This window comes from Phoenix dactylifera, chromosome 16, assembly GCF_051530095.1.
Source record: "Phoenix dactylifera cultivar Ajwa chromosome 16, Ajwa_hap1_PhDact_Kaust_v1.1, whole genome shotgun sequence".
Classification (NCBI taxonomy): Eukaryota; Viridiplantae; Streptophyta; class Magnoliopsida; order Arecales; family Arecaceae; genus Phoenix; species Phoenix dactylifera.
In genome coordinates, this window is record NC_143205.1 from 22136730 (window position 1) to 22164577 (window position 27848).

The following is a 27848-nucleotide window of genomic DNA, read 5'->3' on the forward strand; positions in this document are numbered from 1 at the left end:
TGTCTGTTCATTTGGACAGAGAGATTTATTTGAGGCATTCTCCTCTCTTGCCAGAGAATGGCAAACCCCAAAGTATTCTTCGATATACTGATTGGAAAGGCAAAAGCTGGTCGCATTGTGATGGAGCTGTTTGCCGATGTCACGCCAAAAACTGCTGAGAATTTCCGGTGTCTCTGCACTGGAGAGAAGGGGATAGGGATGTCGAGCAGACCATCGCATTTAAAAACTTCATGTGAGAGGGTGGAGACTTCACCAGGGACAATGGAACTGGTGGTGTTATCTATATACAGATTCAAGTTTGAGAATGAGAACTTCAAGAGGAAGCAACCAGTCCTGGTGTGCTATCGATGGCCAATGCTGGTCCCAACACTAATGCATCCGAGTTCATCTGCACTGAAAAGACTCCATAGCTGGATAGGAAACATGTGGTGTACGGATATGTGTTTAGTCTTGCATCGGTTATTCACCAAAAAGATTTTGGATATTTATACAGGACTAAGAAACCAAAAAATATAAAGTTATCAATGGTTGAGTTATTTGCTGGTGGTGATCGAAGACTGCGGACAGATCACAGGTTCTTCTTGGTTGTCGATGCACGATAATATGACTTGAGCAGCAGTGTTTTTTGGAAGGACCTGTTCGGAAAGACTCAACCCTAATTACAAATGATCAACCCTAATATGACTTGAGTAATTTTAGCATGGCTCTTGCTATCAAATGATCACTGATCAGAGTGCTTGTACTGTATTATTATTACTGGTGATCCATATGTTCATGTTATTTGTCCATTTTTCGTTGACACATTTGGACAGGAGGGTTTATTGAAGACACTCTTCATTATCTTGAGAGAATGAAAAGCCCCGAAAGTGTGTGTGTGTGTGTGTGTGTGTTGATGGAAAATGGAGGCAGCAGAGAGCTACCCCCTGTTTATTGAAAGAAGAAATTTACAGGAGTTGACATAGAGTGTGATTTACAGAGGTTACAGCATTGCAGAAGGAAAATAAGAAGCAAAGTACAGGAGGCTATAGAAATGTTTCGCATTCACATTCAAGAATTACTGGGGTAAACTAAGGATAGTAGTCTACTCCCAAGGTGCTGATGGGAATCTTCCATCTTGGCGGTGCAGAGATGGCTCCAACTGCAATAGGAGAGCAGAATTTTCTGAATCACAGAATAAACAGAGCCTTTTCTATTCAGAAACAATCGAGCATTCCTCTCCCTCCAAGTTTGCCAACAAACGGTGGCAATTAGCTGGTCCCCTGCCTTCTTATCCAATCTGATATTGTTCTTCCTTCTCCATTCAATCCAGAGGCTATGGAAGTTCAGTTGGCTGCCCTCTGAGTTGCAGCTATAGCCTGATGGTGGTCCACAAACTCTTAGCAAATGGGCATCAAAAAAACAGATGGTTGACTGACTCAACTCTTGAACCACACAAAACACAGCCAGAGCTCACATTCCATCCCTTCATCTCTAATAATTCATTCATATGTAATTTGTTGCTCGCCGCTAACCACAAGAAAACTTTCACCTTCTCCGAAGTTGCCGCCTTCCAAATAATTTTTGAGAAGGGGCAATTGAGTCCACCAAAGTTCAGGAAGTTGTAGAGCGAGTCCATGGAGAACATGCCATTAGAAGCAAGCTTCCATACCAGCACGTCCGCAATACGAGAAGGTCTGATTGGTGATAGCCAGTTGTATTGTGATTAAGTAATTGGCCAGTGTCACCCCAATAACCATAGCTGAGAATTTCAGCATCTTTATACCAAAGAGAGGGCATTGGGAAATTTGGCAAGCCACTGCACTACAAGTGCTCTTCTTTGCACAGAAAAATATGGTTCCCAGAAAAATTTCACACTACAATAATGAATTGAGATCCAATTCTGGTGAATAGCCAGCAAGCTTCAGCTGCCCATCCAATCCAACCAGTAACAAGCAAACCTTATTGCTTGAGGGATGAAACATGTCTGAAGCAGCGAATTCATGGACTACCCCATCCATCTCAATCCAACTGCACCCCGGACCCCTCTTCTGGACTCCCCTGCCCTTCATCATCCCCCTCACTATCGCAACCTCGTCCCACCGATTTGCTTCTGCATGCATATTGACTAGAAGCATATGATGTGCGCTGTTGTTTGGTTCCAAAACCATCAGCTTCTCCACAGCTGCTGCTGCAATCTCCAAATTCCCGTAGATTTTGCACCCCGACAGTAAAGCGCCCCAGATGACTGCATTCGGCTCTACAACCATATTCCGAACCAAATCCAGTGCCTCTTGTAAAAGACCAGCACGTCCTAGAAGATCCACCATGCAGCCATAGTGCTCCATCTCTGGAGAGATCAAATAGTCCCTAATCATGCTTGAAAACATCCTGCGGCCTTCTTCAACCAAGCCGGCATGAGCACAAGCACTAAGAACACTCACAAAGGTTACTCTGTTTGGGACTATCTGCCCAGCCTTCTTCATCCTATGGAACATATCAAGTGCTTCGTTTCCATGCCCGTGAACCGCCAGCCCCTCGATGACAGAATTCCAACAGAACAGATTCTTTTCTGCCAACTTGTAAAAAACCACCAGAGCTCTCTCCATGCTCCCACACTTTGCATACATATCGATCAACGCCGATCCCATATAAACATCATGATCGAACCCATTGAGCAATGCATACTGGTGCAGTTCCCTTCCCACCTGGAGGGCTCCTAAATGAGCGCAAGCTGAGATAACAGTGGCCATCGTCACTTCATCGGGGCTGACCCTTGCAGACTTCATTCCTTCAAAGGTCTCGACCGCCTCCTTGAAGTGCTTGTTTCGAGAGTAACAAGAGATCATGGTGGTCCATGAGACCAAGTCCTTGTTGGGCATGCCATTGAATAAGGAAGCAGCCGACTCCACATCCCCGGCCCTTGCATACCCTGCTATCATAGTATTCCATGACACAATGCTCCTCTGCGGCATCTCTTCAAAGAGTCTCCTCGCTGAGTCCAAATCCCCAACACGCGCATAGCCCAACAACATCACCGTCAATGACACAACATCTCTTTCAGACATTTCATCGAACACTCTCTTCGACTCCTCAATCTTATCCAAACTCGAGTAGAAATCTACCAGTCCGGTCTGAATTAAAAGCTGGGAACTGAAGCCAAACCTCCAGATCTTCCCATGAACAGCTTCCCCGAGTCCAAGAGCAGGTACTTGCATGCAGGCCTTGATCAAATAGGAGAAGGTATAGCCTGTGGGGAGAAGATGGGATCTCGACATGTCTACGTATAATCGAAGGGCTCTGATCGGTTGGGAATGGCCGACGAGACCGCCAAGCATGGCGTTGTACACGAAAACATTGGGTTGGGCCATGTCGGTGAAGGTCAGGAAGGCGTAATCGATCTCGTGGAGCCGGCAGCAGGTGGTGAGGAATTGGTTCATGAAGAAAGTCTGTTGGTGGGAATTGGTTTTGATCATGGAGGCATGGATGGATTTCAGGTCCCGCGGTGCACTGCATCTCTTAAGTTTCGATATGATGGGGTGATTGGAGCAGCTTGGAGAGAGTGTTTTGGGGGTTTGGAGGGGTGGTTTGACAGAGAAGATGGGAATAACGCTCCTGAGCCTAACGGTCATGTCAGAAAATCTGAAATTTGGAACACTAAAAAGGGTATATATTTTGACAGTCAAATCTATTTGTTTTTCAGTTTATAGCTGCCGATTCGAGATTGCGGTAGGTTGCAAGGAGAATGGGGAAAAAAGGAAAGGAAAAATATGATGCAGCGAATCGTTGTCTGTTTCGATGTTCATTTTAGCGGGAGAGGAGTTTTTTTTTTTTTTTTGGCCTTTCGAAGGGCCATGGGAAGTGGTTCACCCCAACTGCCCCTTATGCCAGAAGTCAAGTCAGTGGACTACGTCATGTTCCAGTACCAATGTGCAAGGAGGATTTGGAAGCTTGCCATGATTCCATCAGAGATAACTCGGCGTCATTTCTGCAGGTGACAGGTGATTATTTTGGTGACTTATTTGGCTTATTAGATCTGGCTGTCTAGAAACGTCTGAACGTTTGGTGAAAACTTCCCCCATCGAGGTTCGTTGTCGAGCAGACCCGACTCCAGACGGCAGAGATCACCCAGTCGCAGCTGTTGGATGAATCTTTGTCAGCTCGAGATACCTGGAGCTCTTCTTCTGCTCTTGGAGCATCTCGTACAGTGTTCTTCGCCTGGGAGCCCCCACCCTCGAGCTTCTCAAGGTTAACTTCAACGATTGCATTCTGAATGACGAGAGTAGGAGAGGTGCCAACTTCATCATCAGAGGTCCGGAATCCAAAGTGATTGCAGTTAGTGGTTGCTAGATCTTCGATACCTCGATCTCAAAGGCTGAATTGAGGGCAGCTTGGGCTGGCCTAAGTTATGCTCAACGAGTGCTGCAGACCAAAGTTGTACTACTCAAGGAGGATTCAGTGACAGTCATTGGTTGAATCCAGCAAAGCACAGAAGGGGTAGGTAACCACCACCCATTGTTTAGGAACATCCGGGCTATGGTCTGTGGTGGGTTGGTTTTGCAGGCGAAGCATGCATTCAGAGAAGCTAATGGAGTTGCGAATATGGTAGTCTCTCATGTAGCCAACCACTTGGGAGATACTCTTCGGTGGAAAAAAACAGAGTTAACCGGTGCACTCCAAAAGTTACTATTCTTCGACTTTTTTTGGATGTATCCATATCTATACTGTATGATACATCTTTTTTTAAAAAAAAATCGAGCACCCTTCAAACTCGAGAGAAGATCAAATTAAGCAATCCACCGCGTTTTCCATCATTTATGCCAGCTGTAGATCTATGATTGGCTGCTTAGTGTCTGTATGTTTGTGATTAGACGCCTGATACAAGCCTGAGTACGGTCCATCCGATCATCAATTGCTTCACTTGCTAATGAAGGATCGGTGAACCAAACAATGATAAAATGGAGGACATTTTGACCCGTTCGTGTGCGGTGAAAAATTTGAAATAGCTTTTTAGTCCTTCTGGCATTGAAAAATTTCTAGCTGGCAAAAATTTACATACACACATAATTTCTTTGGCAAGATTTGCATTTTCTTTTTTCCCTCTTTTCTTTCACTGAAAAAGTTTGTGTAACCTCTTTTTGCTCATTAGCTAAGAAAATAAAAGATACAAAGCTAGTTGTAGAATATCTAAATTAAGACACATTTAATGTAGTGAATGCTCCAAGTCTAAGCTTCATGTCCATCTGAACCATAGCATGAGTTGCCAAAGGAAACTCGGCTTGGCATCGGCTATCATATGATCAAACGCTAAAAATGAGCGGGAAAAAAAGAAAAAAAAACCATCATTTTTTTTTTTCGGATGTTATTTGCCTGAAAAGATGATTTTTTTTTTTACTGGTTTAAGGAGCATCGGGAAGGATAGGGCAAGCAAGGGAGGAGAGAGACCACGAAAATCGATTAGAGAGAGAGCCCTTAAGGCAAAACCCTTTAAAGATCTCTCGCTCTTCTCCGGGTTGAGAGGAGGAAAGGAAGTGCTTTAGAAAATTATATGAAAACCGAATAAATTGAGCCAAGAACCCAAAAGAGGGATATTAAATTAAAGATCTCTCGCTTTTTTTTCTTGCCTCAGTCCGGGGCCAGATTGACGGACTCTTCTTTATTTTTAACTCCTCTCCAACATTGTTCTTGCTTTCTAGAATGTGCAGTCACAGCTTGCCCATTCTTCTTCTTCCTACAATGCACGCGGCTGGGTCGGGCGGTATCAGATTTTAACTCTTGTCCGGGTTATTTGGAGGCGATCTGGACTTAGGTCTGAGTAACCAGCCAAGCAAAGCAGCGAAACAATGCCAGCTGAATCTGTTTCCTCACCAAAAATAAAAAAATAAAAAATAAAAACCGCATCTCATCTTTAAAAAAAAAAGGCTCAAAGAAATACCTTTAGGCTTTCAAGTTCTCATACTTTGGGCACAATCTCAAGATTAAATATGCTCTTTTTTGGGTATGAAGTATACAACATAATCCTAAACTGCCAACTCACATCTCAGATGCAGAGCATCTGACCACAGACAACTTCCACAAACAACAACAAAAAATAGGAACACAAATAGAAGTACAGAATGACAAGGCCGGCTGCCGTAGATCCACAGAGGCGGCAACTGCTTGTTAATGTAAAATCACCTCAATGCCGCCTGATTTCCCCGCTGCATCAACCAGCCTGCAGGGTTATCTCATGTGGTCTTCGTTTTGGGAGTCTTCCTCTTGGGTTGTTTCTTTGGCATTGAGTTCTTGATCCCAATAAAGAAAAGTGTGGCGCCAAAGAGAGCCAAATTCTGCAGCGATTAACACCAAAAAACTATTAATTGCAATGCAGAGATTTATGGCCAGAACCTGGCAGAGTAGGATAACACATGGTTAAGCCACATGGGAAGTAAAGACGCAAACCTGCGCAAACTTGACAACAAGTTGTGCAAACTCGGGCTTCTCAACATTGTAGTTATAGAAGTCGAACAAAATAGGTGTGACCAACGCCAAATACAAAAGCTGCAATGAAGTAACGCTTTCAGCACCACCAAATCTCAGGAGTAGCTAGAATAGCTCAAGAAAGGATATAGCAAAACTTGAGTACAATATTAGATTGTTATTAACAGAATTAGTAAAAGGACACCTTCCCATGCAAAAGAACCCGCTTGCTGCCAGTTTTACATCCGCAATTTATCCTTGGTGCCTTTTTTTTTTCAGCTATAATACAGTGCTTTAAAAGACAAATGAAGCTTAAAAAGGAGCAAGGATTACAGACCAGGAGATAAGCTCCAAACGAGCTGCTGAAGATAAACAGAAGGCCTCCAAGCCCTCTCAGAACTATAGTAGAAATGACAATATGTTTAATCTGAAAGTGAAGAAAGAAATATGCATAAGTAGTGAAATCACCTGCGAATTTTCGATGGGAAAAAGAAAAGGAACAGAAATAAAGCAGATACAAACATCAACTTCTGGTACTTTAACTCCCAGATGTGAGGAAACATGATTCACAAAAAGGTCATATTTCGGAGCCAAAGCCTCAGCTGCTGGACCACCATCAACTCCAAATTCAGAGAACCTGAACAGACAGCTCAACATTAGTATAAACTAACAGTGCCAAAAGTTCAATTATATCAAAAGCAGCTTCTTAACAATGTACATGCAAAGCCAACTGTTGGAAAATGTTTAACAAACATAATTTTGAAGTGAGATAGAATAAAAAAGACAACTTTCAAGCATAGTGATTCACAAAGAAAAAGGTTGACATTTCTCCTTCAATACCTATTTTTCCTTCATAAATTTGCAAGTCAGCTATTGACAGCTACAATATGATCATTCAAGAACTTCAAGCGGACTAACACCAAATAACATTTTTCCACATCACTTACTATCTGAGCGTTATGGGTTTGAAACATGAAAATAGCCTCTCCACATATCGGAGTAAGGCTACGTGCATCTGACCGTTCCTAGAATCCGCAGTTACGAGAGGTCTCCAGAATTTTTCCGCTTTTTGGTGTATAGGTTTCAAGATTTCGAATGAACCTTTTCATCACTACGCTTATACTGTCCCGTTAGAGAAATGCCGTTCCTGGCCCCCATGTTCTCCCTCTTCTACTAATGTATGATAAAATATATAAAGAGTCTCAATACTTGCAACTATAAAGCATATAAAACTTTTTGATAGGTATCAAAGTTCCAACATGAGCAAAATATTAAACTAAAGTTGAGATATTGAAACTGTGCTTAAGGCAGGTCAGATTGTAAAGAACCCTGTGAAGTGTGATTTCTAGCTTTCAAGACATTAAACTACGGACAAATAACATGTTTTTCGATCTTATACCTTGCATCATTACAAGGAATGAATTCATCATGCTACTACCTCTATGAACATGATCAGACCAACCAAATCCCAAAGTGGGCAGCCATCTAGAATGTGCTGCCTACATGTCATACCAGAAGTAAAGATTAATTTCATCCAACAAAAAGATGATATTTGATTAAGGAACAATGCTACGCACATGGGAATCCATGCATCACAATGTCAACCAAGTGAAATCTACCATCAAGCCAACAGCATATTCCTGTCCATGGGAAAAGTCATTTTCTAAACAGATAATCATGTATTATACAATTTCAAAACTAAATGCATAAGCAGGTTACATAAGGGGCAAAACAATCCTCTTAATGTGTTCTACAAGTAATAAGTTAGGTCAACAGGTCATGACAAATCATTTCTACCATCTCTCTGTTTGACAGCAGGAAAACAATAACGCCAGATAACAATTTCAAATCTAAGTTAAGCCAATCACAGCATTATCCCAAACACTCCATACTAAAGGTAAGGCAAAGGAAACCTTACCTAAGTATTCAGATTTATCAAATGACACAACCCCATATCAATCAAAAGAATTACAACTTTATGCACCAAAAAAAAAAAAAGAAGAATTACAACTTCAAAATACAAGATGTTGTTTACAATAGTCATCATGATCTTAGCTAATAAACTACAGAAGCAAAACGATTTTGGGAAAGCATTTTAAAAAAAGAGCACTAATAAAAAAGCAGAAACAAAGAAATTTAAAAGCTCAAATGACCATTCTGGAACATCAATTGCACCTCAATCCACACAAAATCCAACAGAAACTTAAATCCTAGCTTAAAAAAAGAAAAACAAAGAAACACATAAGCAACATATCTATCAGGAAAAAAGCGGAAAATAGAAATATTCAATTTTGTTATTATATCTTTTGCTCATCTCCAGACATAATGGTGATTAAAAACTGCAGCATTATGTTCATCAAAGAAAGCCTATGTGAGGACAGCCCCTACTTGCTGATTGGCTCTGTCAGACTGTCGCGCAGCGGATCTTTAGCTGGAGGCTCATAAATTATTTCATCTCTTACCGATCACAACAGCGGTGAGTCAACTTAATTTGATACAATCAGAAAAACTCATCTCACCTCTCGATGCCTCCAAGGCCCAAAAATTTACTCTATCTCTTTCTGATTACAAAAGAGGTTCGACTACCAACAGGCCATTGGCCTCCATCTCATTGTTTAATTCTTCAAGCTTACCATGAGTCCCTCCAACCTCTTCTCTATATGCCTAACATATTTCCATAGCGAAAACAGATAATGGAAACTCAAATACAATAATCTGTTAAATACCCATCTGAATCATGAATCTGCTAGGTTTCCATCTGAATCATACTTTTAATTCGGGGTTAACCAAAGAAGCACCCATTAAACAAGTACCCCTTTATCCCAATCCTCATGGGTTTTCATAAGACTACCAATTCACCCATAAACTATCACCATATCAACCTAGTGTATTATATTGTTCTCTTTATTTCCTTTTGTTATTAGATCTTTTGCTCATCTCCAGACATAACAGTGATTCAAAAAATGCAGCACTACTTTCATCAAAGAAGGCCTATATATATTAAGGACAGCACCTACCTGTTGATTGGCTCTATCATTGAGTGGACCTTCAGTTTGATTAAGCACTATTTCACCATCGTCCTTCCCCCAACCCGAGGTTTGATCCAAAATTGATCAATGGTTGCAGTCAATTTTGGCTAGCTTTGGCCAATTTCGATCAATTTCGGCCATTTTCTACCAAAATCGATTGAAACTATTTATTTTTATTTTACTTTATTTGTTTCATAAGTAAATTATGTGATGAAGCTGGGCCTTGGCACAATGATAAGGTTGTTCCATTGGGACCTGAATATCACATGTTCGAAACACACAAACAACTTTTCCATAATAAGTGCAAGGCTGCTATATATGACCCTCCTCAAACCCTTCAATGGCGGGTGCCTCATGCACTAAGATTTTCTTTGCAAGTAAATGTGTTTGATGCTATCTAAAATTCATCAATATAATTCAATAACACATTCATTAAGACCTCATAGGTGTTGACAAAGGGCTAGATAGGGACAGATGATATTGACCATAAGAAAGTAAATGCAGGATGGTCGATTGTAAATTTGGAATTAAGAGTTCGATGAAGATGTCATGTTGGAAGCTATTTCTGCCATTGCAAATACTTTAAAGTGTAACACGTAGTGATTCCGTACATAATTAAAGTTTGATAACGCAACCTTTTTTAATAATATTATGACATTTTACTCCATGGATAAAGTATCCATCCATGTGGTGAAAGAAGAAGAAAAAGGAAAGAAAGGAACGAAGGAAAGAAGAAGACAAGGAAGGAAGGAAGGAAGAAGAAATGGATGATCGATGCATCAAATGCATGATTGATGCAAAAGGTTCCCCAGCAATGCAATTTTGCTTCTTTTTTTGAGAAAGCTATAGTTTTTGCATTGTAGATGACTTCTATGAATCTCAACCATGTTGCCCTTGGAGACCCAAGAGAGGAGCTAAATAATGGTGTTTGCAACTTGAATTGAAGCAGGAAAGAGCCATGCTATTTTTTTCTCTCCCCCACAATCCTAGGCCAAAACATTTCATTTATTCTACTTGATAGTGTGGAAAACCATCTCACATGGCATTTTATTATTTGCTAACTTGGAAAGTATGAAAATGGGAAGGCTTCTAAAACAAGGTTTTTAATTAAATATTTTAAAAATAATATTTCCTAAAAAACTTTTTTTTTTTGCAAAATTTGTGTAGGAAAACTCAAGGTTCCTCCATTTGCTAGGTTGAAAGCTCATGTGAGGCTATGATGGAACAACATTCTGCATCTGGTCAAATTTAGTGCACTGCCTAATACATGGTCCACTAAAATATGCAGCCAAAGAGATGGAAACTTCTCAATTTTCACCTCCTTTTCTTTAAAAAATTCAAGCATGCCACCTTTACAAAATAAGAAATTTATTTGTTTTGGCGATACCGTTAGCCTTTTTGCAAAACTTGTCCATTGTAATGTTTGCATAAACCCATTTGAATAAAACCTAAAATTCAGAAGGGGGAAAAACAGCTAGTATCTATTTGTTTTGATGGTTCTGGCCAGAAAGAAGGGTTTAAGTCACTACAAGGTCCAAAGTACCCCAATACTAGAGCTTATACGTCATGTACCAATACCTCAACGTGCCGTTGTATTGACGCTTGGATTATTGGTATGAGAGCTGCTACATACCTCACTATAACTCGATACAGGGTAATACGTACTATAGCATGGTCGATTTGTCAAACCTTGATCACCATAAGTGGTGATTGCACCCCACCAGAAGTAGTTAATTGAGTTGCTTCCTATACTATCTAAGTTTTGAGTCCAAATAAGACTCCAAATCTAAACCAATTGACTAACAACTACACATCTAATGCTAGCTTATTTTAGAACTTTGTGTAAACCCCCCAAAACAATACAAAGTAAAGGGAAAAAAAATGCTATGAAGCCCCATATCATTACCCAAAATTGTCTATACACCGCTGACATGCAACATGGCATGAGGGGGCTAGTGCCTTATAACATAATTCCAGCATAAATTTCCCCAATCTCTTTGTACCACATTGCATGGTAGCTATGAAGAGAAGTTGTGGCACCATGTTTGAGCATTCAAGCCATGACAACTTGTATCAACGAGTATGATTTTCTTTATTAGCATGATCCTATATTAGCCTATATTATTTTTCTTGTATGGAAACTGTACATGAGTATATATAACCCCTGAGATGTACCAAATGTGTTAAAATAGAAAAATCAAATTAATTTTCTCTCTTTGTTTGTTTTTCTCTTCTTCTGCAAATATTTTAATTTGGTATCAGAGCCACCAATCACCTAATATGCCACCACCATCTCTTCCACCTTTGCTGTGGTTGTCGTTGTCATGTCTAAAAGCTTTGAAGGCTTCTATTGTTGATCTGCTGATCTCTATTCTCGAATAAATCAACACTTAAAGATCCTCTATTTTTTGGTGAATCCGCAGATTCTTTATTTTCCATCAGATCCCCTATTTTCTAGTGAATCAACATTCGAATATCTCATATTTCTTAGTAGATCTGCATATTCTCTATTTTCGGTAGATTAATACTCAAAAAAAAAAATATTTTCTAATGAATCCGCAACTCTCCACCGTTTTTCTCCACAGGTTTTGATATTCGGTTGTCTCTTACCGTGGCTCAGCCACTTTCTCTCCATCTCCGGTTTTATTTGCTGCCTCCAACTTCTTCACCATCCAGTTCGAGGTCTCTTGCTTTTCTTCCATGGTGCCTCCGTCTATAAGAATCGTCGACCTTCAGTTGTCTTCTCTTTGAACTCTGTCCTCATTGCATCTGCTATCTTTTATGTGTCTTCTCGCTGCCTCATCATTAGACAAATCAATCGGCCACATCGACAGACACACCAGATTACTATATTAGTCAGTCATGTTGGTAGACGTATTAGTCTACCATGTCAATTAGCTACGTCAGCATTATCAAACACATTAGTTTGTTGCGTAAGCTTCTTAATCTTTCGCATCAGTTCCTAAGCTACTATGTCAACTTCTGTTTTGAAATATCAAATTTTGTATTATCACATCAGCTTGACACATCAGTCTACCATATCAACTCCTAATATGCTACATCAGCTTCTGAGCTACTATAACAGCTCGTGTTCTGCCACATCAGGCTCTATGCTGCTATGTTAGCTCTTGATCTATCACTACGTCAGCTTCTAAGTTGCTATTTCAACTCCTAGTCTATCAAGTCAGCTTCTGAGCTGCTACTTCAGCTCTTGATTTAGTACATCAATTTTTAAGTACATTCGTGATATAGTTTTCAAACTCAAGTTGGCACCTATAGTACCATCTTGAGTTTAAGGATGGATGTTAGCATAATTTTAAGAATCATGTAATAACCTGTATTAGCTCATAATATTTTTTTTATTAGCATGATCCTGTACCAGTAAGTATTATTTTTTTTATTAGCATGATCTTGTTAAAGTGATTTTAGGAATCCCATAACAACTTGTATCGGTGATATTATTTTTTTTTATTAGCATGATTCTATATCAGCCTATATTATTTTTCTTGTATGGAGTCTGTATACAAGTATATATAACCCCTGGGATATATTGAATGTGCTGAAATAGACAAATAAAATCATTTTCTCTCTCATTTTCTTTTGTTTTCCTTTTCTTCTACAAATATTTTAACTAAATACATACTCATATCAACAGTGTGAATATTACATGTTACACGACTGTATTAGAGGACCCATCTACAGTATTAGTAACTAATTCCAAAGTACGATACATATTAGGGAAAAAAGAAAAATACATATTAGGAAAAGAAGAAAAATAAGCTCCGTAAAAGATCAAAATCACCAGATCCAAACAACAACTGCGTTTCAATCCATATAAAACCTAAATAATCAAAAAAGCCCTAGTTTTTACAAAAAAGAAGCACGTCAATACACCGATATGGGGGGGAGAAGGAAACAAACCCAGTTTTTTCCCCTTTTTTTTCTTCACGAGAAGATCTACTATTTCAGCAAAACGGAAAAGTGCACGACCGCAATCTAAAGCATAACGAAAGCAGAACCCTAAACCATAAAATTCGCCCGGACTGCCCTAAAAGAAAGAACCGTAGCAAAAAATTCAAAACCGTAGCCCGCTTAGCAAGATTATTGGCAAGAAAGAATTACCGAACCAGACGGAAGAGAAGACCAGGGCTTACTCTTGATACGCGGTCAGGATGAAGAACGAGGCGAAGAGAACCCTCCCGGCGAATGACAAAAACCCCATCTCAGCCTCCGACGAAGAGAGCCCCCAAGAACACCGATGAGATCGAGAACGAAGGAGAACGCGAGCGAGTCGGAGAAATCTCGCTCGCTCCGCCCCGCTCCGATCGGATGTTTAGGGAGGCCTGGCCGCCGCCTGGCGGCAATTTAAAGCACGGGACACGTAGAAGAGGCTGAAAAGAGAGCCTACAATAAGCACCCTTGGTCTTTGGACAAAATTACTAAAGTACCACGGCCTTCTTACACGCGGCCGCATCGGCCGGTGTGCGGACAGTCGTATGAGTTTGGTGGGCCGCACACGGCTTGAGGTTGATTCAAAAGAAAAATCAATATGGACCGTTTGATTTTCTGATCAGATCAAAGGAATTTTGTCATGGCCCTATGAGATACGAGACTTCTGCCACGTCTGTAATAGGACCATCGAAAGTGACCCAAGGGGCGACCACCGATCTTGTGAATCCGGGTTGATGGAGCCCCGGGTACTCGTCTAATCAAGGGCCGTCACCTCATGGACGGCCGGACTAAACCGACCGAAAACTGTGAAATTAATTAGGAGGTAGGTAAGATAGAACGACCACTAAGGTGATAGCCCTATAATAATGTGGCTTTACTTCCAACCAAATGGTTCCGAATTCGAAATGTACCGGCGTCGAAAGATCGTATGCTTCCTGCTCGGACACAAGATTTGGAAGGACGTATCACTCTACTGGTAGCTTCGGTGGTGCCAGATATGACGTACTCACACGTAGTATTCGTGCTGGAGCCCATACGGATAACCGAGCCGGGCCCATAGATGAAGAGGGTATTAGTAAAATCGGCCGGAGTGTCTAACATACGGTCATTTCTGCCCGCATCGAATATTCTCCTGGTGGGGTGGGGGCCCAGTAGGGGCTGCTACGCGGGGGGCTTCCGAAAGAGGGTAAGATGAACGATCCTTTTTTTCTTTTTTCCTTTTTCTGTAACATTTCTTTGACATCCCGTCATGCAGAATTTGTAAGAACTTTTTTCGTCGCAGCCGATGAATACATGACTAGATTAACTTCTCTACGCGTATGCCTTTTTAAAGCTCTAATTTCTATTAAGTCCCAATTTGCAAACCACTACTCTGTTTCCCAGCGCCCACCAGGGAAAGTAATGCTCTGTGAAGTAATTATTAGAGGGTATAATTTGCTTGAAACTGACTTTATAAACTTGCTCTGGCCTTTCATTGATTTTTTTACAATTTTTTAGAAAAATAATCATCTGATTGAGTTGAACATTAACTGCAATTCTAATTAACACTAAAGTATTAATTAGAACAAAATCGATAAACAGTAAGACTTGTGGTTGTGGAAGTTCTCACAAAGTTCCAACATGACCATCAATTAGATGTTTTGCCAAGAGCATTCTTATGATTTTTCTAGATTAGGCAACATAAAAGAGGACTTCCATGTAATCTGTCTTAATCTAACTCGGTCTGCTGCTTTAGCATTCAATGAAACAACACTGACCAAAGAGTATCAAACAATAAATGAGGAACCTAACAGGAAGAGGCCACAGAAGACTTTCTATTTTAAATATAGCAAATAGAACTGACTGGCTAGTTGTAAACTTCTGTAATATGAATTTTTCTGAGAGATGCTACAAGTGACTTGGGCAGCCACACAAAAAATCTCTTGGCATGACAAGATTTATGAGACTCACAACAGGGCCAAGCGAACGACGCAGTGGCAGGCTTGTGCCTCATCAAGGAAGAACTTCTATGCTGCTAACTGCCACTGGTTCAATCACTAGAGATTGGGTACAGGAGACCTAGGTTCGAGTCACGCTTTCATCGCAGTTCATGTTCTAAATGAGTTTCAATATGCCATTCCCCATCTTCTTCTCAAAAGAAACACCACAAGAAGCTAAACCTATTATGTTGCAACATGGTCCACACTAGATCCAGCTTGTATTAAAATATCAAAACCTAACACTATAAATTATTTCTGAGTCTCTGACAGTGTTAGAACCAGAAATTCAAGTGCTGCCAATGTCATTTCATCATCTGTAGATATTAAGAATCAGTGCCAATATTCTGATAAAAAGATCCACAACATATATCTGATTCGAGACACTGTAATATCTATAAAGACACTCAAAGGAAGAACTACACTCACCTGGAAGACAATTAGCCAAACCTGATGTACATCCATATTGGTGCAGAGATTTCAGACAACTACTCTAATTTTGGCCTCAAGGAGTATATGTACCTGTATGTGCCTTTCTACATGTTTAAACAAGGCCAATAAACCGACCAATTATGCTATCAACCTCAGAAAAGCTTTTTTCTTCCTGGTAACTTGCAAATGCTTTCAAGAATATCACTATGATGGAATTGTCTCAGAGAAAAAATGGAAGACATCCCTTACATTAGTAGATAGAATATCCAGAGGAATGTAGGGCTGGCACTGGATAAATCTATAAAATGTACAAAAGAATATTGCCCTTTCTTTCCCCCCAAATCAATCGCACCTTTGTCATCATGTTTTATGACATCAAACGTGGTCCTTAAAGAGGTTAGCAAACTGCTAGCTAATGATGGATTTTTCACTATACTGGACCATTACTTCTCGGTATTATTCTAATGGAAAGGTTTTTTGGTGGCTCAGCATGATCATCAACAAATGGGAGGTTGAGTACTTCCACACTGTCTGATTCATTCATGTAAGTTGTCTTGGATAGATTGTGAAAGTTATTCCAGTTTGTGCCACCATCAGTGCCGCCTTGTTGCACTGCAGTTCCATCATAGATATCATCACTGTGTTGACTATAATTGCGGTGACCAAAGCAGGGAGGTTCAAGAAAACTGGTCTGAAGCCCAGATGACTCAGGGATTGCACGGGCCCACCAATGGCTCACAGTGCGATGCTCTGGATCTCGGTGCTGATAGACATTGTTCCTGAATAAAAGACTGGATACGGAGGCATCAAGGTAACTCTGCTGTCTCTCTGAGAGAGGACCCCAGTTCTCATCTTCATCATTGATTTCCATTCGTAGCTCATTGTGTGCTGATGACGAACCTTGGTCTGGCTCAAAGGCCATTTCATTTGGTGACGGAGGAGAGTCTTTCAAATCTTCCCCCACGTCTACAGGGTTAGAAACATAATAACAATCCAGCAGATAAGGCCTTTGATCAGGATTTGATAACAAAAAGGGATGCAGATGATGACCAGTTTTAGGTACATCCTCGTTATGACAGAGTCCTTTCTGCAAGGTGAATCTGTGAATGGCACCACCTTGGCCTCTCAAACATGGGGCAAATTGCCACGTTCGGGTTAGTAAATAATTCTGATCAGTTTCCTGAGGCTCCTGACTCTGCCTACAATTGCGAAGAGTGAATAGAAACTTTTGGCCATGGGCACTTGGTTCCCAGGTTGGATATGCACTTTGGAAGCTGTACAAAATTCGAAACAGAATCAAGTCAAGAGACCAACTCAATAAAATACAAAATAAAATAACAAACATGACTTCCATAGTTACATGTCAAGCAATAGCAATTCATCGTCAGGAGAGCCATTAAGAAAATGATATATAGCTCCATGTGGGCAGTAATAACTCGAGCATCAATTAACCGCAGATGACTAGCCAACTAAATGATGAACTGGGATAAAATGTTATTTTGGGGGAAAACAAAGTCGTATGAAGACCCAAAATAAAATTAAAAAAAGTAGATAAATAAATAAATGGCCCACAATCTTACAATATAAGTTGAGGTGGAAGAAGCCAATTCAGAGGAAGTGGTGAAAGCTTAATCAATGAATTATACATAGAGCAATAGGACTGATAGGGCATCGGTAAAAAGAATAAGCATGGCTCTTCATAAACCCCGAGTTGCAAAATAATCAGATGATACACTTGTATCAAAAACTAACAGCATGTTTAAGATCAAATGATCAACAATGAAAGCCTAAAGAAATGTGGTCAGTCATACCAACTAATTACAGAGAAGCAGTACCTTAAGAAAGATTTCTCCATTTTCCCTTGAATACTCCTCCTGTCCTTCGCTGCATCACATGGTGAACCATACTTCCTATTGCCATGTCTTTCAAAGTCAAACACGCTCAAACTATTATACAAAAAGTAAGAGATTAAATTAGCATGCATCAACATGATATCTCAAGAAAAAGGAAATGATTCAAGAATGTTTCTAAGATACAATCGAGAAGAATACAAGCACAATACCTGCAAACATGACCAACCCCATCAATATACATGGTGAAGTCTGATATGAAATGCAAAATGTCATCAACGCACTGCACAATGTTTGAAAAAATTGTTAAATTATAAGATGCATGCAGCATATATTTAGTATTTTAACAGCAGGTCTGGACGTTGCCTTCGGTATGACAAATATGAGCAGAATTGGGGTGAGAAAGATTGAGACCATCTCCTCCAGCAGCATCATGCCAGTGTACTGCAAAGTTAAGAAGTATAAAGATTAAAGAGTTTGTTGTAGTTTTGAAAGCCAACTTTAACATTGGATACATATGTACATATACACGCACGCATGGACATGAACACATATACACAAATGTATGCTATATCTAGTTTGCTATTTGCCGCTGTTACAGATATCAAGGAACGAAGAATTCCTGTTTAGCTTAAAAAGCAGAGCTTGCACCATCTTTAACTGACAATGTAATAATCATTGTAAGAAAAATTATTTAAATGTACCATAAATTTTATGACCAGGATATTGTTTTTGAGGAAGCAAAAGCCGAGAAATCACTCTGAATCACAGAGTTCTCTACAAAATATGCCGCATATATCAAAGTCTCCCTCACCTTAATTTTTAATTTCTTAGGGAGTGAATTTAAAATTTATCATTCATAAGTGACCACACATCTGTCTATACATGTCACAACACATATTTTTTTTCTCTTCTTATATTGGAGGTAGCCTCCAATATCATAAAGATAAGGTTACAAAAAGTTCACATTGCTTGATAAAGACACCACAACACTCATATTTTTTCCTCTTCTCATATTGGAGGTAGCTTCCAATATAATAAAGATAAGATTACAAAGAGTTCACATTGCCTGATCATGTATTTAGCTTACAAAACAAATCAGTGGGTGTTTTGAGAATAACAGCTGGTATTTTAAACTACTTAATACTGCTTTCAACCATCTCTTAAATATCTTGGTTTCTTTCTTTCTTCATCACAGCCTACAGCACCTCCAAGTAAAAGAATAAATGAAAAGCAGCAGCACCTAACGTTGCATGTCGACTGGTAGATCTGGATGAGACGTGAGTTCCAAACAGCATCCTGATACAAACTGGGTATGGATACAGCAGATTTGGACGCAACTTGATTTGATCCAATATAAATTATTTTCAAAATGGAAGTCTAACCTACATGACTTGGATCCAGTTTGAGTATCCATCCCGCCAACAGAATAAGGAGTGAGTTGAATATGGCGACAGTCAGTGGCCCTAAAATATCCAGGTCAAGCTAGACCCAAAATATATATATAGGTTCCTTGCACCCTTAACAGAAGTACAGCAATTAGCATTCTCTTTCTTCTCTTTGAAGAAAATTTCTCTCTCTTATACTTCAACTTCAAATTTACTCAATTATTTGGGGCTCTCAAACATTTTTAAGTTGGTGTCCTCCTTGACAGAACCACCAAAACAAGCTGCTCAATGCTTATATGATACCTCTACTTTAAGCTGGCAACTTGACAGCTTAGGACTTCCTAAGCATGCATTACATCTATTTCTGCTACAAATAACATTATGTTGTTTCTTTGATGACCATGACCCACCTTCTCCAACAAATTCAATTTGAGTGCATGAAATTCAGGATGTAGGTGCTCTCACTTGTTGAAGCTGCAAGAGCAAGGATGGCCGAATTGTCCCAAACCGCCCGATTCAGGGCATGCCGAGCCGTAACGGCAGTGGATTGGGACAATTTTGGCAAGAAAAATGAAAAACTGAAAGAGAGAAAAAGCCAGAGAGGGGGAAGGGACCTTCCTCCACCACTCCGTGCGGCTCCCCCGCCCTTTGTCAGCCTCCACCTGACGTCGGCCCTCCCTCCCCCACTCTCTCTCTCTTTTCCTCTCTCTCGTTCTCCCACCCCCCCCTCTCTACTGTGTCAAGACGCGCTCTCCCTCCCTCCCTCTCTCCCTCCCTTTCTCCCTCCCTCCCCCTCTCCCTCCCTTTCTCCCTCTCCCTCTCCCTCTCCCTACCTCCCCTTTCTCCCTCTCCCTCTCCCTCTCCCTACCTCCCCTCTCTCTCTCTCTCTCTCTTTTTCTCTCCCTCGTCCTCTCCGCTATGTCAGTACAGGCCCGGCACAAAAATGGCATGTGGCATATTGAACCGTGCGTCAGGCAACCAGTCTAGGCATACCGGCATAACAATCCTTGTGCAAGACTCAAGCAAATCTCCAATGTTGTGACAACATTAATTGAATTGACTGAGTTGCTTCTATAAGTTGTTATCCCATTTTAATACCAAAATCTTTCTAGGTTGCAAACTTGAAGTCATAACTTCTATGTATTCAGCCCTCACTTCAAAGTTTAAACACAATAGGCTGGTTTACCCACAAAAAAAAAACAAAAAAAAACAATAGGCTGTCACTTCCAATTAGAAAGTTCAATCTTCAAATGCTTAATAAGTGTAACCCATTAACATGGCTAGGTAGGGTCACTGAATGGAAAGGAGCTTAACGGCTAATCAAATCAAATATGGATACATTTCATGGTTATTGACCTCTTTTATAACCGGCCATCAACCTGACATTAACCCTCCACCTTCCTCATCCAGGCTTGGTATCAACCACAATGGTGTTTCAAGCCAGCACCCCTTACCTTGATTAGCTTAATGGTTAATAAAAAAAGGAAATATATTGTAGATATATGCCTTTCCAATGTGTCCCCTTACCTCATGGAAAACTAGTTTCAAGCTATTGCTAGTTAATCGGATTTGGAGTGCCCTATTCCTGATGTGAATTTCATTTATTGTGAACGATGTTAAGCAAGACTAAAGGTAAAATATGAACCATTTTGTGTTTCAATCATGTAAGGTCATAGATTTTCAATTGTAGAACACAATTTTTTATTGACAATCAGCAATCTTTTATTGACATTCTTCATACATCAATTGCATGTGTAAGGAATCATTTCTAGAAGAATCAGATGGTATACTTATGAAATAAATAAAACTCTCAGCAAAATAAGCCTCTCAGCTTTTATTTATTTAAATATCAAGACCAAGTTCAATTACCTATTTTTCTGCTAGCCCACATCATACGGCTATGAAGCAAATGCCTATGTGCAATAAAGCAAAATGCAGTTAGCTGTCAAAAAGTCTATTCATGGAAGCCGTTTTTCATGAATATATACATGGAGTCAATATAGTGGTGATGGTAAGAGCTTATTGAGAAGAAAATAATGGTACAACAGAAAAGTCTCATATACGATGATGCAAAGATCAATAGATATTTCACAACCAATTGAAACCACAGCTTAAAGCATATCTTGACCATCTGTAGTTTAATCAATTAACCTGAAATAGGGTTTCAAATTCTGCTCGAACCAAAGCACTGTGTTCTTTACCACGCCATCTCTTTGCCATATAATGGGTATGCTGGACAACAAGAGACATTGCTCCTTCCGGATCAAGAACTTGAAGCTCATCAACCATGGCTGCTCGACTTATAGCAGTCACAGCACCAAAAACAGCAGCATACCACAACAAGTTGCGACCAAGAATCTGCAGAACCAATTAAAGTGCAAAAAGTTGAAATCACACATTTTTACATTAAGGAGAGTAATGCAAAGGCAAGGTGACTTCAGTAATGGACTTACATGACCCTCTAGCAGAGATTCATCTATAAATCCAATGATGATCAAAATAGAAACAAAGCCACCAGACGCAAAAGATATGAATTTGGCAATTATATTGATGCGAGGTGATGGAAACTGCTTGAGATAATTTGAAGCATGTTCCATGCTATTGCTGATTCGATGTTTGAATAAGTGGTCAACCTGAAACATAAGTAAAAGAAAAGAAGAGTTTATAATTATAAGTTTACCTGGTTGTGTATAAACTGCATCCAAAATGGGTTTCCATAACAGACATGAACTCGATGCTCCGCATAACTGATCACGCATGATGCACCACTTAATTTATTATGCATACTCCATGCATTTCTATGAGTTTTGTTTCATCTTTCAGGAACCAGGATTATAAAATAACATGAGAAGCTTTGTAGATTTGAATCAAACTAGCAGTTCCATGAAGAACTAATAATATTAGAGTTCTCATCCATCTAAAGAAACTGAATAATTTATTTTTAGAGTGCATCAGAACAAAATTTGAGTAAGCAATGGCAAGAAATAGGAAGATGCAATGTTTTTTTAAAAAAAATGGGTACAGATTCAAAACCATTCAGCAGAACATTTCACATAAGTTGTCAAAAGATGAGGGTTTTCTACTTCAAAGCCTGAGAAAATCATTGGCTTAAAATACACTCAAATAGAAGATACTAATGAGTTAATAGAGATTAAATCTATGAACATGTACTCTCTAATAAATAATCTTTATATGGAACAAAGATACACTTGCCATAATGGTTCCTCCATAAAATCTAATGTCAATTATGTTTGCCAAAGGACAAGCCTTATATAACACACGCTTCTGTAACCACGGTCTGATAGTTATAAAATTTAAACTCAGCCAATAGCTCCATTTGATAAAGAAAATTCTACTTAGAAGAAGAAATAATTGAGAACAACAGTCAGGAATAATCAGTCACACTGATGGTTTATAATCTAGATATTAATTTTGACAACATTAGTTGCATAAGATACTTCTAGTTTTGAGTAAAAAGAAAAAATGGTGCAACAATACCAAACCCAAATCCCATCAATATAGGGTTGGCTTGGACAATTTTAGCCTCATGCAAGGACTCAACAAAAATTTCCAACTGGCAGGTCACCTTACAGCAGGTCTTGAACAGTTTGTTCTAGAATTCTTCACTTATGCTGGTTGACAGGATAGAGGAAGCTTGCCAAAAATTGAAACAAAATATCATAAAGAAAGGTTGTGGTAAAGCTGCTGTGGACAAGCATACTCCACTTAGCCCCAATTCATATTATGTATAGTAGTATACTCATGCAGTTTCAATTTGTGTATTCCAGATTACAAACATTCTTGTATCGACGCTACTTCTCGGCCTCAGTTGTTGGGCTGTAATCTTAAAATCTTTCTCCAGCATTCTTGTCTATCTAAAGTTGACCTCATAATAAAATCAAGTCACTTAAAAATCCTCAGCACTACCTCCACATAAGTAATCTTAGGCCTGGTCATACTCCTCACTCTTCTACTTGTGCTTATGTCACCCCCCTTACAAAGACATCCTCTGCTTTTCACTTCGCATGCTCAAACAATTAAACCATCTCAATTTGTATAGTGAAAGTTTACATAATACTCCAGGAAAAGAAATATCCTTTTATTCATGTCAAATCTTTTTTGTAGCAATAACAGCATTATTTATTGACTCAAGAGCATAATGGAAAAAAGAATGCCGGTTAAGCATCATTGTTAACATACAGTAAAAAGGCATGCTGGTTAAGCATTATAGTTAACTCAAGAACAAGACAGGAAAAGGCATACTGGTAGAAATTAAGCTAAACATAAATGGCATGACGATTTGCATGTATACATGCAGTTTTGCCCCCTTTCCTCAAGGTGAGGGGTTGGAGGGGTTAGGGCAGTAGGAAGGCAATGGTTGTGACGAGTCGATGATCTTAAGCAATGCAAATAAGAAATCAAACCTTATAAACCAACCTATCAGAGTTGATGCCTTAACTGATAGACAAGCAAATTAGTTTCTAACTGTTACATGTTATAATAAATGATAACAAAACAACTAATTATTCAGAAAGAAGAAAAAAAGTTTATGCATTGGCAAAGGAAACCTAATGTTCAAATTTCAAAATTCCAATAACGAATATATATATATTAAAAAAAACACATAGGCAATGACATAAGTTGATAAGAGAATTTTAGTGAAAACCAGATCTGAGGTTTAAATGTTTGTTTTCAGATGTTATCAATTGAAGCCATTTAGAGAAATTACCTCATTAAATTCTCTGAAGATCCACTTTGATAAGTTAGACCACCTTCGAGAATACACTATACTTGGATGATGATAAAATTGTTCAGCGTGCCTCAGAAATAAATACGCCAACATAAAGATAACCAGGCATGGCGAAATGAGAAGCATCCCAGTCCCGATAATTATTAGCCTCTTTTTTAATAATGAGGGGTTTGTGACAAAATCCCTCTGAACACAGAATTTACTGCAGAAAAAAATCCAGAGTGAGCATGTACCACTAAATGATTTCAGACTCCAACTTCTAGTATCATGTAAAAAGATTTTAAAATCTCATTAAAAGAAATTTCAAGATTTTTTTATACAGGAAGCATGTGCAACTTCCTGGATGTAATCCAAAGTTTAAAGTGATAAAAGTTCAAGCAGATGTGTGTGGTGATCAGTTAAAACAAAATCCACAAAGTATATAGAGTACAGAATGAAACCAATGCCTACTTGTCAAACATGCTCTGAAATATGCAACAATTTAGCGTCCATTCAAGAGTCTTTGTCAGTATCAAATGATTTTTCCTTCCATTCTTCCTGGATTTGACAGCTGGACCAGCACCAGGGATCCACCCAGGCATTGGAAAGGCAAGAACACCTTTATTTAGCATCCCAATCAAGTAGTTCTCCTTGCGCATTATTCGCATCACCACATCATGCGCAGAAAGATCTTTGACCACACAGAGTCGTTGTGAGTGCTGTAGTTGAACAACTTTTTCTAAAATGACAGGCCATGGTGTTGTTTGAATTTCGCGATCTGTAACATTAAGACTGAAAGATACACAGGAATATAAATTGAACCTTGGTCCATTTTAGTTTAAGAAATTAAACTGCAAATTGAACAGAACTGTAAATTTACCTATTATAATAGAAGTGATGAATTTTCAGAGCGTTTTTGAACTGCACAATGAACTTTAGAATGTTGAACAGTCCGTAGATTGTCATTATAACCATGGACCCAACAATTATCGCTTTTGTAATTGTGAAAGGTACCAATGGATGAGGTTTAATTGCCTTCTTTGCCAGATCGCAAGGCTTGCTACCTGATTCAAATGCATCGATCCCACACTTCACATTCCACAGGGCATGCCAATCAACAACCAATAAGAAAAACCAAATAAAACATTCCACAAAGATCACAGACAGAATTTCAAATATCCACTTGACTATAATGCATGAAAGCCCCTTCTCACAATAATAGTTATACAGTCTGTCAAAAAACAGGTCTAAATCAGCAATTGGTTCCGCTTTCGGTCCTTCATCATTAAGAAGCCCTGATGGGCTCTCACTACCAGAACTTGGCAACCTTTGGTATGCAGACAACTCTATCTCAGGAGGCACATCATCAACCATCTGAGCAGTTAGAGGTGATTCACTTCGCAGTTGCCATTTAAATCTGCTGGAAATATTTCCACCCTTTCAAGCACTGAACATCCTCAGAACAGGTAAAAGTAACCATCCATGCCCCGAAGTGATTATCTGAATGACAAAGAAATGAGCAGGCGTTAAAAACAGCAATGATTATAGTCATTGCTAGAACGAGGATGGTGCCCCTCGAAAAGATTAAATTCTAAAAGTGTTAAATCAGAATATCGCATATGGAAGACGCACAGGGAAATTCCACATTGTTCTTCTAGAATGAAAATTCAAGTCAATGAAGAAAACACATGGAACAATGACACTCGACAAGTTTGTTCTTGATTATCATATTTAAAAACATATATTTTGGTGTTTGAACTAATGAGGGATAGGAGAAAAACAAACAACACCAACAACAAGATACACCAAATCAATCATGCTTTTCCTCCACGAAAATACTGGTGGATAAAATAAATGAAATGCTCCATTGAGTATCTCTTCTTTTAAATTCATGAGTTTGAGTCCCTATAACAAAAGCTGAAACGTATCATCTTATCCATAGCAACCAACTTGACACCATTGATTTGGGTTCAATATCCAACTCCTACTCTATCATGCAGACCTATAGATAAAGCAAGCAGTTTTCTCCCTTGTTTTTAAAGTCTAATGGTCCACAAGGAGTGAGAATGTCTTGTAAACTGAGAAGTGAGAACAGAACGAAGGTGGCTGGGGCACAGAGAAGAAGGAAAAGAGACGAAAAGGAGAGAGTAGAAATAAAAGAAGATATCGTGCAAATCAATGCGACCACATTCCCACAAGATCGGAGTAACTGTAAAATTACGATTTTATATTCACAGTGCTTCTAATATATACCCTACAAAAAAAATTTAACCCTACACTACCTTCAAGTAAAAATTCAGCTCTTAAGATTACAATAGGAAGTATCCGTCGGTACTTTTATTCTCTAATCTTGGCCAAAGCTATCTTCATCCTTCATCGCTTAAAAAAAAAATTAATTCAGCAGCCAAGAATCAGTGTGATACCTCAAATCTTGTTGAAATCTTCACATGTAGAAATCGCAACGAACAAAATTAGCTAAAACTCTAAATTTCACCGAGCAACAGATTCCTCTAATAAATCTTTTTTAAAAACTCATAATGCAAGATTTCAAGAATCCCCAGTTAGTCTAAAACCAGAAACAGGTTTGGAGTAATGGAGAAAAGAAAAAACAAGAAAAAGAACTATTAATCACTCGAAGAGAAAAAAAAGTTACCTGTTTGTCATGGAAAGATAGCGCTGCCCACCGACTGAAAGCACCTAAAACCCCCGGAAAAATCGAATTTTTAAAGAATCCCAAGAAGAAAAGTCCGACTCAAATGGAAACTTGGTAAAGAAGAATCAACAAAAAGGAAAAGAAAAGAAAGGAATTAAAGGGCGAGATTTTGGAAGAATGATCGACAGAGGAGATAGATTGATTGCGTGGCAAGAATCGGAATTTCTTGGAGCCAAGAAAGACGTATCGGTGCCGGTCTCGCGGCGTCGCTTCCGGATTTCTCTCTCCAGCTGCTGCGATCGCCGACTTCTACACGGAAAGGTGAACAAGAGAACGGGACGGAATAATCTCCGTCTCCGCCTGGAAGTACAGTTTCCTTAACGGCGTGATTCCGTTATAACGGATCCCACTAGAACTGCTGATGATCGTCGTAACAGTCATAACGGCCATTATTTTTCCATCTTATATTTTGAAGTATTAAATTAACAAGGGTCTATTGAAACGATACTCAAAATAGAAAGCAGCAATATTATTCACTTTATAAAATCATATGATTCTGGATACAACACCTTTTAAAATAAAGTTCCGAAAATTTTGAATTCCCAAAAAATATTATTATATTAAACAATAAAAATAATAAATAATAGTTATTGGTTATATTATAATAAGTTATAATTAAGTTTTTTTTTCATGAATACTCTTCTAAAAATTTAAATTTACATGAATACTTTCTTCAAATTTACATTTATTTTTGTAACCTCATAAAACATTGTTTTTGCACAAATATCCTTAATATAATGGTTCTTCTAACACCATTAATAAAAAATATATTTATTTTAATTAAAAATAAAATAAAATTTTATTATTATTTTTTTGTCGTCTGCTGCGATCATCTTATAAATATTTCTTTTTGCAAATCTACCTATTAAAAATATTTTAGTCATTTTAATTTCAAACCATTAATTTTTTAATGATTTTAGATAGCACGGCTATATATACAAAAATAAGAATAAAAAAATAGAATAGTAAAACAAGTATTTTATAACAATATATATATATATATTAATTTTAAAAAAAAATTCATACAAAATTTGATATTTAAAAAAATATTTATGTAAAAAAAAACCTCTATAATTATGATGGCGTCGTCATGGGACTCCATGCAGCCGGACCTAAAGCCAGAGAAGGGACCCACCTTAGCAAAAAAAAAGCGACTGCACTCGGCCGAGCTTTTTGGTGTGGGGAAATGATGGGGGCGAATATCGGCGCCCTGTGAGACGTAGGGTAAATTATTTAGCACTGTGTCTCCGATACGCACTGTGGGAAGTTGGGAAAGAGAGCTCCTGCTTCACTTAAAAGCCTGTTTTCGTACTCGGGCCGTAACTATGCTTCCCAATGCAAGACA

At 38.9% G+C, this 27848-nt stretch overlaps 3 protein-coding genes across 8 annotated transcripts; all 3 read right to left on the reverse strand.

Moving 5' to 3' along the window:
* Positions 1-889: 889 nt before the first annotated feature.
* On the reverse strand, positions 890-6053 carry LOC103705458 (basic helix loop helix DNA-binding superfamily protein). The gene is made up of 2 exons (XM_088712276.2): positions 5912-6053; positions 890-5832 (listed from the first exon to the last, which is right to left on the reverse strand). The coding sequence occupies exon 2, from the start codon at positions 3606-3608 to the stop codon at positions 1854-1856; it is 1755 nt and encodes a 584-aa protein (XP_088568402.2). The 5' UTR covers positions 3609-5832; positions 5912-6053; the 3' UTR covers positions 890-1853.
* Positions 5897-13870, reverse strand: LOC103705457 (uncharacterized). Of its 3 annotated transcripts, XM_039115213.3 has the most exons (6): positions 13619-13849; positions 8013-8075; positions 6958-7072; positions 6773-6862; positions 6418-6516; positions 5897-6305 (listed from the first exon to the last, which is right to left on the reverse strand). In XM_039115213.3, coding segments are annotated over exons 2-6 (408 nt in total). In that variant the 5' UTR covers positions 8015-8075; positions 13619-13849; the 3' UTR covers positions 5897-6203. The 3 variants fall into 3 exon arrangements, with proteins under 3 accessions (XP_038971141.1, XP_008787389.1, XP_088568404.1); XM_008789167.6 differs by lacking the exon at positions 8013-8075 and having other exon boundaries at positions 13619-13870; XM_088712278.2 differs by lacking the exons at positions 6773-6862; positions 8013-8075 and having other exon boundaries at positions 6904-7072; positions 13619-13857.
* Positions 13871-15679: 1809 nt separating this feature from the next.
* LOC103705455 (autophagy-related protein 9-like) lies at positions 15680-26787 on the reverse strand. Of its 4 annotated transcripts, none has more exons than XM_088712541.2 (10): positions 26444-26786; positions 24671-25290; positions 24262-24582; positions 23791-24013; positions 21515-21694; positions 21213-21419; positions 18040-18117; positions 17886-17956; positions 17659-17769; positions 15680-17097 (listed from the first exon to the last, which is right to left on the reverse strand). In XM_088712541.2, the coding sequence occupies exons 2-10, from the start codon at positions 25162-25164 to the stop codon at positions 16254-16256; spliced, it is 2529 nt and encodes an 842-aa protein (XP_088568667.2). In that variant the 5' UTR covers positions 25165-25290; positions 26444-26786; the 3' UTR covers positions 15680-16253. The 4 variants fall into 4 exon arrangements, with proteins under 4 accessions (XP_088568667.2, XP_088568668.2, XP_089783986.1 ...); XM_088712542.2 differs by lacking the exon at positions 26444-26786 and adding an exon at positions 26214-26389; XM_089927860.1 differs by lacking the exon at positions 26444-26786 and adding an exon at positions 26073-26389.
* Between the last annotated feature and the right edge of the window lie 1061 nt (positions 26788-27848).